This window comes from Myxocyprinus asiaticus, chromosome 50, assembly GCF_019703515.2.
Source record: "Myxocyprinus asiaticus isolate MX2 ecotype Aquarium Trade chromosome 50, UBuf_Myxa_2, whole genome shotgun sequence".
NCBI lineage: Eukaryota > Metazoa > Chordata > Actinopteri > Cypriniformes > Catostomidae > Myxocyprinus > Myxocyprinus asiaticus.
In genome coordinates this window covers 10775732-10790957 of record NC_059393.1, presented here as the reverse complement: position 1 = coordinate 10790957, position 15226 = coordinate 10775732, and the positions used below count along the sequence as shown (strand labels likewise).

The 15226-nt window shown below is 38.4% G+C and overlaps 1 protein-coding gene across 2 annotated transcripts in view; it reads right to left on the bottom strand.

Moving 5' to 3' along the window:
* Window positions 1-3199: 3199 nt before the first annotated feature.
* Window positions 3200-15226, bottom strand: part of LOC127438855 (complement C3-like) — a 44394-nt gene continuing 32367 nt past the window's right edge. For both annotated transcript variants that reach the window (XM_051694766.1, XM_051694767.1), the window contains exons 30-43: window positions 13552-13696; window positions 12359-12522; window positions 11891-12046; window positions 11653-11712; window positions 9054-9144; window positions 8907-8958; window positions 8740-8827; window positions 8027-8116; window positions 7814-7919; window positions 7545-7634; window positions 7367-7450; window positions 7177-7257; window positions 6945-7092; window positions 3200-3591 (exon numbers count right to left, since the gene is read on the bottom strand). In XM_051694766.1, the coding sequence (XP_051550726.1) occupies window positions 3447-3591; window positions 6945-7092; window positions 7177-7257; window positions 7367-7450; window positions 7545-7634; window positions 7814-7919; window positions 8027-8116; window positions 8740-8827; window positions 8907-8958; window positions 9054-9144; window positions 11653-11712; window positions 11891-12046; window positions 12359-12522; window positions 13552-13696 (1500 nt within the window). In that variant the 3' untranslated portion in view covers window positions 3200-3446. The remainder of the gene's footprint in view (window positions 3592-6944; window positions 7093-7176; window positions 7258-7366; window positions 7451-7544; window positions 7635-7813; window positions 7920-8026; window positions 8117-8739; window positions 8828-8906; window positions 8959-9053; window positions 9145-11652; window positions 11713-11890; window positions 12047-12358; window positions 12523-13551; window positions 13697-15226) is intronic.

The following is a 15226-nucleotide window of genomic DNA, read 5'->3' as shown; positions in this document are numbered from 1 at the left end:
CCTACTCTGTGCCCATTTTCCGAGCTGCACTTATACAGCAGTCTATGCAACATTACATCACCAATGTGTGGACTTGTAGGAGGACTGCAAAGGCTTAGAGTGGGTGATTCACATGAAACTAAGCTTGAACCATGGCATTGAGGATTTCTAATTCTATTCTGAGATACAGTTTGATATACATGTGCTCCATCGTGCACATAAAGATTACAAAGGACTTTATTATTTTAGATTTTTAAATAATTTTCTGGTTCATTTTCAATTAACATTTCCAGCTTCAAAAATAGGACCATTAGATGTAGTATAAACAAAATAAACAATAAAAAAATAAAAAATAATTCACAATGGCCATGCGCTACATCTTAGGTCGGCATCACACTAGCAGACTCCAAACAACTCAATTTTGGCTGAGGGTGACAGACTTGCAGACTGTTTTTTTTTAGATCTCGCTGTCTTCATTTGGAGGTATGACACACTTGCCGATTAAGGCTGTGTGTCCACCAAAGCGTTTTTTCCTGAGGCCAGCGTATTTTCTCAATTGTCTGCAATAGGAGCACCGCGTATTTAAAAAAGCCAGCAGCATGACGAGGCGCTGAGCATCTATTCCACACTGAGCGCTGCATGCTTGCCGTTTTTTCTGGTCGCCGAGTGTTGAAAATTTTTCAACATTGGGTAAACGCAGCGCTCGTCTCTGTCACTTTTTACCCAACCATCCAGTCACATGGAGGAGGGGTGGGACAAATACCACACGACCATTCGTAACATCCTACTTGTACAGTGTCTGAACAACAATGGAGGAGTTTGCTGGTCTCTGAGTATTCATGTATGTACCAGATGACATTCCCGGACTACCACAATATTAATATGAAAGAATAATGCTTCAGTCTTCCCTTCATCCAGAACAAGGACCAGAGCAAGTACTCTTCCTTGTGCTGACATTTTTACATTCAGTACTTGTTGATAACACAAACTATCTGCGAAAATAGGTACTTGCAACACATTACTTCTGCAGATATTACGTATCATACCAACCGAAGCATCTTAGCTGAAAAAAAACGCTGTGCCTGCAATGCACTCTCAAGTGCTCCCAGCTGGGCATTTTCAGAAGAGCACCTGGCATTTTCAGCTGCAAAAAAACGCTTTGGTGGACACACAGCCTAAGAGTGGTGGGGGGCTGACTGATATACCAACTCACAACAACTCACTCTCTCGCTGAAATAACATCAGGAGTACCGCATGAGCATAAACAATTTCAATAGAGTGATTTAGGATGTTATTCAAGGAGTAACTTACCTTGTAAAAATGTGTGATTGTGTATTTATCCCCTCAAGGCTTGCTGTAGAATTTGTATGTCCATATGCAGCTTTCAGTGAGTAAACAAATTAGGTTTAATAAAACCAGACTGTTGTGCCTTCACTTTCCGATTTGTCATTTTAGTGTGGAAAAATGCTTGGAGACAGAATTACTATGGATTACAATCAGCGTTTATGATGATATGCAGCTGAGTGCGATGAAAACTTTCAGATTAGCTTGATGTCTTGTCTGTTCCTCAGAAAAAGAATCTCATTGGTCACTTTTAAGAGAACACAAGAGCCCACTCCAACGATAGAATGATTTTTTCTGTCATGTTGGATCCTTTTTTACTTTGCTGGAACCATTAACTCAGCAGGGAGTCCCAACAATCACACGATTAACGACCTCCCGCTGGCAGACGCTAATGCACGCTCTCTCTCACCTATTTGCCGGCGATTATGTAAATGAATCTCACACCTGAAATTCACTGGAAAAATCGGCTAGTGTTGCAGCGACTTTATAAAATTTTTGTGAGAGCGCTAATTCCAAGCGCAATTTTGTGCCAACACAAGGCGCAAGTGGCAATGAGTGGGAGTGTTTGCGCTGTGTGTGGGTGTATGTGCAGAAATTAAACATTAAACAGACAAATATATAACCAATAATGTAAAAAAAACTGATATTCCAAACATTGGAATAATAGTATGGGGAAAAAAAGTGTTTTTCATCAAGTAAGTTATCTCTACTGCAAGACTACAATTTTTTGTGAAATAAAGACGTATTTTGCCATGATGCATCAGCAGGAGAATTCACCTGGATTCTTGTCATCTTATTTTTTTACTATAAATTATTAATTATCTTTACGGCATGTACAAAAATGTACAATACCTTAAGAATATATAAGAACATTTTAACAATTATTTAATGCCAGATCTGATCTTTTACTCTTAGATCAACCATTGGACACATAGTTATTTAAAACTAGTTGAATTAATCTGGAAAAATATAAAAAACAAGGTGCGAAGTTGGTTGTTTTTCAGTATTGTGTAAAACTGTTTATTTGTAAACAAATCTGTTGAGTAATGATTAATTATTTTAGAGCCTCTACTAAATGTTGTCAATACTCTGCATCTCTGATTTTTGGCCAGGGTTTTGTGTTGCGGTAACGAGATTTTTTTTTGTTTTGTTTTGTTTTTTGACATGCTCCAGATTACACTGTTTACAATTATTTCAGACATCCTTTTTATGTTCCAAAATAAAAGAAACTAAATTATTAAATTATTCATAATAAAAAATCAAGTGTGATCTGAATGAAATCAGCATATCTGGGTTGCATTTGGGACAGATGAATCTCCTACTCTTACTCTCAGCTCCTAACTCTTTAACATTTCGCAGAACACATTGTTAGGTGCCGTGATGCTTGAGCTAAGATCATGTCTTCTGCATCTTACTGTAATTTAAAATGAATTACATCTCAATCTATACCTAAATGTGATGTCTAACATTTAATATTAAACTGGAAATGAAAGGCAGAAGATTTCACTGAAAATGCCAGTTTATTCCAGCTAAACTGTACCCTCTGGTGGTTAATGGAGTAAACTGGTTGATACACTGTAATCTTAAAGTACTTAACCTAGTTATATGTTATCCATCTATCTATTGATCCTGTATTAAAACCAGTAAAACCACTCGAGTATTTCCACAGTAGGCCTTTATATATGTAAAAGTACATATTTGATAAAACAGGCCCAAAACCTGGTAGCACATTTACACAGCTGGATATCAGTATTTTCTAGCAGCTTTTGACCACTGACCTTTTGCATTCAGGTGAAGAAAAACAATAAAGGTCTGTTTTGGGTCTTGTGACTCATCTATAGAGGCTAATTTAAATAAAATATACAACACAACAATATAGTTCTGTAATACTTTTATCAATGATATCCAGTAAAATACAGTATGCCACAAAAACAAAAGTTTTGGCAGAGATTGCACAATTTAGAAAAATCATTGTTTGTTGTTTGCGTGTGTGTGTTTTTAAGGTACATGGAGAGCTGTGACATATAGATTTAAATCAAAAACACAGAATGGCAAAATTCACAGAATAAAAATAGTTTGGTTTTGTCATTCGTGTGGTCAGATAAAATGGTTTATAAGATCTCTCAAGTCTGACAGCCGCTCTGTGTCAGTGATTCTGCAAAGTTCTTCAGCTCGGTGCATTTGACTTGCAGTGTGGAGCCACTCCCACATTCTGACACCGATGGCCAGCGCTCCACCCATGTGTCCTTACCCAGCATATACACATACCTGCGAGAGAACGAGTGAGTGAATTGTGAAATATGAACTAATGTGATCAGAATTTTGAAAACTAGGGAAATGTGTAGTTCAGTGGTCAATACACCACTGTAATTTCCATTGTTATTATCTATAAAATAATAAAGTGGACGATTCTGCTTTTGTGCATTTTGACCATTGTAAGCAAGACCAGGGTTGGCTGGCACAGTTCTCATTCTTTATCTCTTATCTGTGGTGGAACAAGTGGTAAAATAACCCAACTAGGTGCAAATGACAATTGCACATTGGCAACGTTCACACCGCAGCTGAATGTCATTCACATGACATTAAACACTGTAGGAGTTTTGGGCTGCCGCCTGAAAATTTTCACACTCAAATTTAAAAGCTCCCTGTTCACACATACAGTGGATTCATTTCATAAAAATTGTCTCATTTTACCAAAAACCCCACAAATTTTAAGAAATTACTGCAATAATTAATAAATAACATTGTATATGTTTACAATTTTATGATTAAAAAACATTTATAAAGTTTAAAAGCATGCCATTTCAGTTCTCTCATCAATTGTCAAAGAAAAAGTCTTATTTTATTTCACTGGATGGTAGCAAGTACTAGATTTTTTTTCCTCCATCACCTTCCATCGCATTGCACTGATCTGAAATGTAGGTGGTGCTAACGCATTTAACGCATTTTAGCCCTCACCCATAGACAACAAGTCTTTTTATGAAGTGCTGAGAGCTTTCACACTGTTTTGTTGAATATCTTGGCTTCTGGGATGTCTAGAGGCACAATCTAGAGAATCCCAGCTTTGATGTGTAACATTTCATCTTCTATAGATGAGAACCTATATTACTGATGATTTTCTTCTCATACATTTTCTAAGGTCCAGTTCGTATAACTAGTGTGATAGCTCCGTACCGTGCCCGGGCACGGTATGCTGAACCGAAGAGGTGGGCTCAGGCACAGTTCAGTTGGCTCAGGCACGGTACGCATCTAGTGTGATCGCTAACCGTGACCGAGCACGGAACTCGAAACATGACGTTAATGATGCGACTGGGCAAAGGGATCACTTTGGTCTACGGCATAGGTGCAGTGTTTACTAGAAATTTGGGCAGATAAAAAGTATACAGGAACAACTGGATACAACACACAAGACCACACAAGAACTACGAGATATTTGGTAAACTTTGTGACTATCTTCGTGCTCGTGGATACCAAAGAACCACTAAGCAATGACGTGACAAGCTGTAAAAACTGTGGGTTCAGAATCTGAAGGGACGGAATGCACTCCGTAAATCTGGCAGCTCGTCAGACGAAAAAGATAAATTCCAGTGGTACGATGCTGTCGACAATTAGGCATTTGAGAGGGCTGTGTGTCACTGCGCCCCAAATGACTCAAAATAAGCCACAAAGTAAGTAACATTACAATGATGGACTCCTTTGTGCTCTGCGAGAGCGCTTTTCTTCCTGTTTTCTTCAAAACAAAAAGTCGCATCGTAATGATGGAAGTGTGCTCAGGCCCAGAACGTTAAGTGCAATGTGAGTGCAGGCCAGTGAGGGAGTGGGGAGGGGAGACAATTGTGCTTGGGCATGGTACAAGGCGACCGGGCCTAGTGTGAGTACGCCCTAAGAGGTTAAATGTAGCCCGTATCAGACACTGGTCTGAACAGCTGGCACTCCTAAACTGATCCACATGCGTGTTGCACTCCTTGAGCATGTGTATAACAAACTCTGGCATGTTCATCATTATAGTATGAATAATGAATTAAATTATAATTAAAAATGTAATTATCCATTTTTAATGCAGATAGGTCAGTGCCTATCTGATATTACTGTATGTCCGGGAGTGATGGAGAAAGACCGTTCATGGATGAAGTATTTTTATGTAGTAATTTGCCTATGTATGATGGAATTTAAATAATCATCCAAGTTCAAGTGTAATATTACCTATGAGCGAAACACACCATAAAATCGAAAGACAGCAGGAAATATGACATTACATACAGTATATGCAAGGATATGCAAGGTAAGAAGAGTTATCTTCTTTATTTCAGATTTCCATTGACTGTCTTGTATTCGTATTTTGATACAGTTTGAGAAATATAGGAACTGTGTTTTCTTAGCGAGTGATACGACCAAAGAGTGCCGTTAAATCTACATCTGTTTCGGAAAATCTATAATTTTCATATGCATATTTAACACGCAATCATTAATTTCTTTCCTTAAAAAGAAACTGAATGCATTAACTAGACAGTTATTTTAAAATAGTTTAAAAAGTTTTAAAATATAACAGGCATATAGCCTATACGCTGGAAATCAAGTATGTAAATGATGAATGTTGAGGTAGATTCATGTAAAAATCACATTAAATCTGACCTGGCTGTTCACACCAAAGACACATTGGAAAAAATCAGATAAGTCCGATTTATTTCCACATATGAAAGTGGCCCAGATCAGAATTGAGAAAGTCAGATTCAAAGCACCTTTAGCTGTTCACACGATCATCCAATTAAAGGGATAGTTCACCCAAAAATGAAAATTCTTTCATTATTTACTCACGTTCATGATATCCCAGGTGTGTATGACTTTCTTTCTTCCTCAGAACAGATTTGAAGAAAAATAGAATAATATCTTGGCTCAGTAAGTCCTTAAAATGCAAGTGAATGGAGATTTCTCTTTTGAAGCTCCAAAAATCACAGACAGTCTGCATAAATGTCATCTATACGACTCCAGCGATTTAATTAATGTCTTAAAGCAATACGATCACTTTTGGTGCAAAAAAATAAGATCAATATTTAAGTACTTTTTAAGTATAATCCAACGTGATGGTAAGCTTCAGGAGAGGGTGGAGTCCAAGCGGTCTCTTGTGTGATGTATTCGCATTGCCATGGTGGGTGAACTATCCCTTTAACAGAGGATCTGTGTCACATGTGAGTGAAAAATTCAGTTGGCTCTACCAATGGTGTGAGTTCAGGGTGGAACTATCTTTTTGTACAAACAATGGAAGATGGGGAGTTTTTTGGAATCAATTGGTTGGGCACCTTATTTTCAGCTTTTTTGTTGTACATTTTTAAGTGAATTAAATTAGCTGGAATAATGGTTCATTTATGGTATATGATTATTTTGAATAATTTTAACAATCTTTTATGTTGGTTTTTAATTAACATAAATAACCAGTAGAGAGACTCTACATGTTTTTTTTTCTCCCACATCAACAGGAATGTTGGGGACCAAATGCTTAAAAAATAAAACAAAAACCATTGAAAAACCAATATTGGTTGAATATTGGGTGTGGGGACGGACATTAAGAAGGCATATTCCCACCATTTAGGGTGACCAGAAATCCCCACTTTCCTACTACTCACTTGTTGGATGAGCTTCCTGCATGCCAAATATCAGTGAGTGGGCCTATGATGAGATAGTCCTGACCCTCTCTCAAACTAAGCCCTGCCCTGCAGCTTGCATGAGAGAGAAACATTCTCCTGTTGTTTTCTTTCAAGTCATCTTCCATCCCTGTACGGACAAACACAAAATAAATATAATAATATGCAAATTAATTTATAAATGCATGATCCAGAAAGTAGGGATGTGTTTTACCCTCTTTAATAACCTGCACAATCTCCATCTCGTACTGGTCATAGTGGCTCTGGCTGACACTGATCAGTCTAACCCTATAGGCTGAAGAGAAGATATCAGATCAGTTTACTGAGGCTAGATCATGTATGATCATGGATGTCAAGAGATCCCCACACAAAAGAAATGTCAGTGTAATAGAAGAAATATTCACCATGATGTAATCCATTGCACACAGCATTCTTTCTCTGATTTTCACCAAAAGACAAGGAGTCTGCTTTGATTACACAGCAGTCACCTATGAAAGAAAACTCTTTTAGAACCAGCAAAAATAAATGAAGTTGACTGAAAACAAAAAGATACAGTAGGTGTGTGATAGATATGAGACTGACCCTGTGTGCAGCGGCACACATCATCTTTGCAGATCTGATCCAGCTGCTGTTTGTCTTCAGGAGGAGAGTAAAACCTGCTACAGCATTTATCTGACACAATAGACACCATGATCACAATCATACCATTAGTAATCAATCATCACATAGCACATGTTTAAAATATTTATTTGCAGATAGTACTTAATTATTGCTAAGAAATCACATCACAGAGGAGTTAAGAAAGTCCCAACAACTGCACTAAGAAATACTGTAAATGTGCAAGCATGAACCTTTGTTGTAGTACTGGTAAACTGTAATAGTGGAAGGCTGGAGGAGCCCCACTTTAAACTTCTGATTGAGTCTGAATGAGATCATCTCTGCGTCAGTGCTGGACACCTGCTCAAGAGCATCAGACAGAGACAAATATTTAATGTTGCCTATATTGACATCATGTTAAAACAACAAATATAAAAATCAGCTAATAGGGGTGGTTGCTAGGTTACCTTAAATAGGTGTATTATGAGGGATCCTCTGTCACTCAGGTTGTCCACCACTTGGAAGTTGTTGATGTAGCGGTCCACTGAATTTGTGAGCTGTTAAAGCAACCCAGTCATTGGCTATGTTCCAAATCTAGTGAGCTTAGCGTATATTGCCTACATAGGAAGCTTTATTTCTAAGGCAGCATTCTAACCATCATGAAACCCTCTGATTAACTTGGAACACTTGTTATAGACTTTAACTTCACATGCCACTCAAATAGCGCTCTTCACGTGAAGTAGTGCATGCAAGATTCAACTTATTTCATTTCAACAATTTATTGCATTAGTGTTTAAAGTTAGCATTTTGCTAAGCTAACAACACAGTTCTTTAATCACTTGGGTAGAAAAGTCAACTGAACTATTTTATTATTGCATACCTTTTCATAATATAATATAACTGTATGTAGTGTAATGGACATTCTTTTCTTATCCGCCATCTTGGATAAATTCTTTCACTGAGCTCATAGCTATACATTGTGAAAGAGACATGATATTCTGCCTTAAATTTTGGCCAGAGATTAAGTATGTTAGGAAGCTGCATCATTTTGGAAGAGACTTCGCATTGGGAGTGCATTTGTGATTCCCTAAAATGCTGCCTATGTACGCAACAATCACTGCAAGCTACAATCACTGATGCAGCATTCTGCATCTAATTCTTAAATGATCCACCAGCTCACCAGCTCTAAGTCAGAGTTTTCAGGCTCAAAGCCAGTTGGCAGGCCGATATCCAAAATCACCATCCTCACTTGGTGTCCCTCCAGAGCTCTGAGAAAAGCAGAGAATTGTGGGTACCTCACTAGTCATATCCAGACCAGAAAGTGTGTAACTGTATATAAATACTCACTTCACAGTGATATCGAGTCTGTAGGACTTTTCAACATCTGGTGGGGTTTTTTCTAGAATGGACCAAAAATGTATGATGTGATGTATGATCTTAATGAAACTGTTTACACCATATATTGTTGACAGTCAAACTGAGTAGAGAACACACCAGCAGTCTCTGCGATGGACACATCCAGCTGAAAGCCATTACATGTGCTTTTCTCATACACCTCGGGAAGCTGGTGATAAACTGTCACTACCTGGGACAAATAAAATGGTAGAGAAAGACAGTTCCTAACTCCAGTATAACTAGATAATGGGCCCTATTTTAAGAGCACTATGCCTTAAGTGCAGCACTTTGCAATACGTCAAACGAGCAAAGTCAGTGGGCATGGCCATGAAGTTTTCATATTTTCGTGCAATCTTGCGCTGTCAAGCAATGTCGATATAAATGAAGACAGATTATTCATACAAATTTGGTAATGTAAATGGGCTGTATGTAATGCATTAAAGTAATAGAAATATATAACATTTGTGTCTAACATTCTTTAGCGCAATAACTACGTCCCTGCTGTGTGAACTCTCTCCTGTTTTGTTTGCTATCATCATTGCTATAGTGTTTAGTAGTGAAAGCTAAAGCTCGCAAGCACTCCCAACCACATGCACTGGCACGAAAATTGCTCTTAGAATTAGCGCTTTCACGAATATTGAATAAGACAGCGCACGGTCGTTGCGTGTATTGCAGCGCCTTGCACGGTCATGAAAATAGAGCCCACTATCTTGATTGGATTGGGTCAGGATGATCTACTAGTCAATTAGTGAGGTCGATTAGAATGTTAGTCTGTTAGTTAGTCTAGATAGTTTTTGCATTAGTGCTATAAGGGGCAAGATGATAATGATGCAACGTTTTGCAGCAAGATGATGAAGATGCAACTATTAGCAGCAAGATGATGAAAACGAAATTTTTGCAGCAAAATGATGAAGACGAAATTATTAGCAACAATATGATGAAGTTGCAACTTTTAACAGCAAGATGAAGATGCAACTTTTAGCAACAAGAAAATGAAGACGCTACTTTTAGCAGCAAGAAGAAGAAGATGATGCATCTTTTAGTGTCAAGATATTAAAGATACAAAGATTAGCAACAAGATGATGAAGACACAACTTTAAGCAGAAAGACAATGAAGTCGTAACATTTAGCAGCAAGATGAAGAAGACGCAAATTTTAGCGGCAAGATGATGAAGACGCAACTAAGCAGAAAGACGATGAAGACGCAACTTTTAGCAGAAAGACGATGAAGACGCAACTATTAGCAACAGCATGATGAAGACACAACAATAAGCAGAAAGACGATGAAGACGCAACTTTTAGCAGCAAAATGAAGACGACGCAACTAAGCAGAAAGACGATGAAGACGCAACTTTTAGCGGCAAGATGATGAAGACGCAACTAAGCAGAAAGACGATGAAGACGCAACTTTTAGCAGAAAGACAATGAAGACGCAACTATTAGCAACAACATGATGAAGACACAACAGTAAGCAGAAAGACGATGAAGACGCAACTTTTAGCAGCAAAATGAAGACGACGCAATTTTTTGCAGCAAGATGAAGATGCAACTTTTAGCGGCAAGATAATGAAGACGCAACTTTTATTGGCAAGATGAAGACAGCTTTTATTGGCAAGATGATGAAGACAACTTTTAGTGGCAAGATGATGAAGATGCAACTATTAGCAGCAAGAAGATTAAGACAGCTTTTAGCGACAAGATGCTGAAGACAACTTTTAGCAGAAAGATAAAGACGACGCAACTTTTAGCGCCAATATAAAGACGCAACTTTCAGCGCCAAGATAATGAAGATGCAACTTTTAGCAGCAAGATAATGAAAATGCAACTTTTAGTGGCAAGATGATGAAGATGCAACTTTTAGCAGCAAGAAGATTAAGACACAAATTTTAGCAACAAGATGCTGAAGATGCAACTTTTAGCAGCAAGATGATGAAGAGAGAACAATTGGCAACAAGATGATGAAGACGCAACTTAGTGTCAAGAACATGAAGATGCAACTATTAGTTGCAAAAAAATGAAGACACATCTTTTAGCGGCAAGAAGATGAAGACGTAACTATTAGCTGCAAGAAAATGAAAATGCAACTTTTAGTGGCAAGATAATGAAGATGCAACCATTAACAGCAAGATAGTGAAGACTAAACTTTTAGCAGCAAGATGAAGACGCAACTTTTAGTGATAAGATGACTAAGACGCAGCTTTTAGCAACAAGATGATGAAGATGCAACTTTTATTGGCAAGAATATGAAGATGCAACTTTTAGTGGCAAGACAATGATGACGCAACTTTTAGCAGCATGAAAAAAAAATGCAACTTTTAGCAGCAAGATGAAGAAGACACAACTTTTAGCAACAAGATGATGAAGACGCAACTTTTAGTACACGATGAAGACACAACTTTTAGCAACAAGATGATGAAGATGCAACTTTTAGTACAAGATGAAGACACAACTGTTAGTGACAAGATGTTAAAGACACAACTTTTAGCAACAAGATGATAAAGAAGCAACTTATAGCAGCAAGACGAAGTGCTAATACTCTAAGAGCAACTGTTACAACTGTTAGTCCTCTAATTGTTCAGACAACCCATCAGCTTGTCGATTCTTAAAATACAAAGTTTTGCACATCCCTAATCTCGATTTTATAATCTAAATCAATACATTGTAGCAAATGCTTTTATGTAGATGTGTGTTCATGTACCTCCAATATGCCCTTGCCATTCCCAGAAGCCACTACTGAGAATTCCTGGTCAAAAGGTACCTATATGAGATAATCAAAGTGACCAACAGAGCTAAATGTACTTAATCCCAAACCTTTGTCTTCAAAAATGTGATCTTTAAACAACTGAGTTTGTTGACCATAGATTAACCAGTTTGAACACTTTCTAGTTGAAAGACATTGAAAGCGAGTTTTATACAGTCCACTATCAGATATTCACCCGTGAAGTTCGAGCCACATAAGCCACTTTGGGATTGAAGGTCCAGCGTACATCACTGCGACCGGGCACACTGAGTTCTACCAGCAAATTAAGATCAGGAGGAGGAGGCCTCTTCATGAGGTACTCAGACAGGGCCTGCAGCACTACCATGGTGGACTGGGAAAGAAAGCATTCTGCATATACAGTATACTACATATACAGACACTACAAATACAGATGCACCTTATACAAATATGGGACCTGATATGGGGCTTAAGCTGGTTTGCTTGCGTTGGCTGGTTTAAGTTGGTTTTACAGATATGTCATAGTGGTTTTCAGATGGTTTTAGCTGGTCAGCCAGCTAGTCTCCCAGCTTGACCAGCTCACAAGTGTTAAAAACCCTTCTAAAACCAGAGCAGCCAGACCAGAATGGAAGACCAGCTAAGACCAGTTAAGACTTTTTAGCAGGGTTACTTCTGTGGTTTTTACCTGAGTAGAGCCGTATGCTCCCCCAATGCCACGATGTTCGTTCAGCCATCGAAAGGGGGCGGCTGCCTCTTCCATATGGCCTCCTTTGAGCAGTGCTAACAATGCATAGCCAGTTGCTTCCAGAGTGAAGAAACGATTATCAGAGTCAGGCCAGTGAGTATGATCTGTTGATGAGAGAGCGAGAAATATGAGAGAGATGGAAATGATGAAACAGAACACTATGGCCCTGTTTTCAATAGGTATTAACATGCGTTTTCGGTAATCCGATCACATGTGGTCAACCGAGACACATTTCTGTTTCCACCTGGTATTACCATGCATCTCAAATGCATATCCTGTTACCACTTGTGTTGTGATTTCGAGGGGAGGGTCTCTAATTTCATGACGATATACATCAATCATGTAAGTATATTACTTCATGATATTAAACCACAAAAAAAAAAAGAACAAAAAAAAAAACATAGAAAGCGAAAAAAAAAAACGGCGCACTGTTACTCCCAAAAGCAGCGGAAAATTTATCCAAGCACAATTGCATAATTTCAAGCAGAATTCTCCATTATTTTAGTATTAACCTGAGCTTCAGATGTGTGTGTTTTTCACCTGTGTTCATGCATGTTGATATCAGACAAAGCGAGAAGTTCCGTGAAGTTCTCGTGCTGGTGTATGTTTTCTCGCTGCTGTCTGGGACACATTCAGGACGGACTGCTTTTCACATTTCAAATGCGATGTGATCACATGCGTTTTTGATTACCTCCGTATGTGGTTTCAGTGATCTGATCACAAAATGTGTCTGACGTCGTTTCCACCTGTATTTAGCAATGACCACTTGTGATCGGATCACCAAAAAGTACTTTAACACCAGGTGGAAACAGTGTCTTTGACTGCATTTATACGGTCACAAAAAAAAATCTGATGTTTTACTCACATCTGACACCAGATCAGATATTGTTGCACACTAGTTTTTTCCACATCTGATATGACCCACTTCCAAATGTAGTTCTAAATGAGAGACATATCCGATATCTGGATGTCTGACCGAAGTCTTAACTCTCCTATGTGATTTTCCTTTTATTTCTGACATTATTCAAAATTGTCAAAAGACTGGATCAAGACTGCATTAAGCCTTGCAGTGTAATTGCAGCCTTTGGGAAGATGACTACATTTTTTTTTTTTGAAATGGTAAGTTTGAGTACCTGGAGAGGCTAACTTTAGCAGCATGCTCTTCATGCAGCCTTGGTTGGATACTGTTAAAGCGTAGCATGCTATAGCTGCTGTGTATGGCCTCTTCAGCAGGGGAAATTGTTCCCTTAGATACACAGCTGCTTTTCTGTACTTGTCCTGCAATGATCAACAGGAGAACATGTAATAAGCACCATTTAAAATATATGACATTTTGACGCAAAGACCTCTTCTAGTTGTGAACTTTGAGCTGGGGCTCGGCTGTTCGTGCAACGATTAAAAGAACTGAAACATGAGATTCGCAAGATCTTCTAATCATGCTAAATCTGTTCTTCAAACACACATGCAGATTTTAAAATAGCTGTACTGAGATAAATGCATGTTCTTTTGTTTACTGGAAATGCCACATATATTGACACCCGTGCCCATAATCAGTAATGCGTTGATTGGTTGAAAATAAGACAGAGGCTATTCGGAATATCATAAGACCATACTATTTTAACTATTCTAGCAGGGGTGTCAAACACATTTTGGGTCACGGGCCTGATTGGACCAAGCGACATTGCTTTGGGGGCCGAAGTTTACATTTATAAATTATATATACTGTGTGTGTGTGTATATATATTTAAACAATATCACACGAGCAAGAGTGCGATATGGCCCTAAATCAGCACTGCTGTGATTCGGCCGCAGGACGAGTGCTGTAGGTAATCACAGCATTGCTGATTTAGGGCCATATAGCATGATTGTGAGTGTGATATTGCTTATATACAACAGTTCAATGAACAGGTAAATTAAAAAAAATTAGGAAAAACTGAGTACGGTCATAAAAATGTATTTGTGCATGGAACTACTTTATTACGCGGCGGATCAGAATCTGCCATTGTTGGTTCAAAACAAATGATGCGTCCAAGCCTTCGTTAGTAATTCAAAAATGTCACTTCAGAAATAGTATCACGGCTTGTGCTGTTTCTAACAAGTTATTGGATAATCAAGGATGGATGTGTGTGTGTGTGTGTGTGTGTGTGTGTGTGTGAGAGAGAGAGAGAGAGAGAGAGAGAGAGAGAGAGAGAGAGAGATGGAGCGTTTGCGATCACCTGTTGCCACTCCAAAGCAGAGACGCTGTCAGATTTCTGAAGAACAGCTTTCTCAGTGGAAAAATAGCATCCAGTGGTAGCCAGTGCGCCTTCACTATATAACAGTTCATTCACTATAGAAACCGCAATCTCCTCCGCCATTTTGAACAGTATTTTCTCTCCAATGTGGAAACTCCGGTAAGAGGTAAGCGCCATGAGTTCTGTAATCAATCAGTCTGTTGTGTCTCTCAGCCGTAATGCTGAAGTTATTCGTTTAAAGCTATTTCCTAGCTTTAGTAGTGTAGTAGTAATATGATCGATCACGGGGCGCTGTTGTATGTAAACAGTGGCTGACGCGGATTCACTTCACATCACCAACTGGCTCATATTACACACAAAAATTATCTTTTGCCACCATCTGCTGGCTAACATATGTAATGTAAAAAAAAAATAAAAGACAAACAGTAGTGTCCGAGTGCTGATGGTGTCAGACCATCAGGGCTCATGGAACGTCTCTTGTCCAATCAGATTCAAGGACCAGAACTAACTGTTGTATTCTTTAACTTTGGTTAAATAATGTTTTAAATTATATTTAAACTTTAACAGTCAGAAC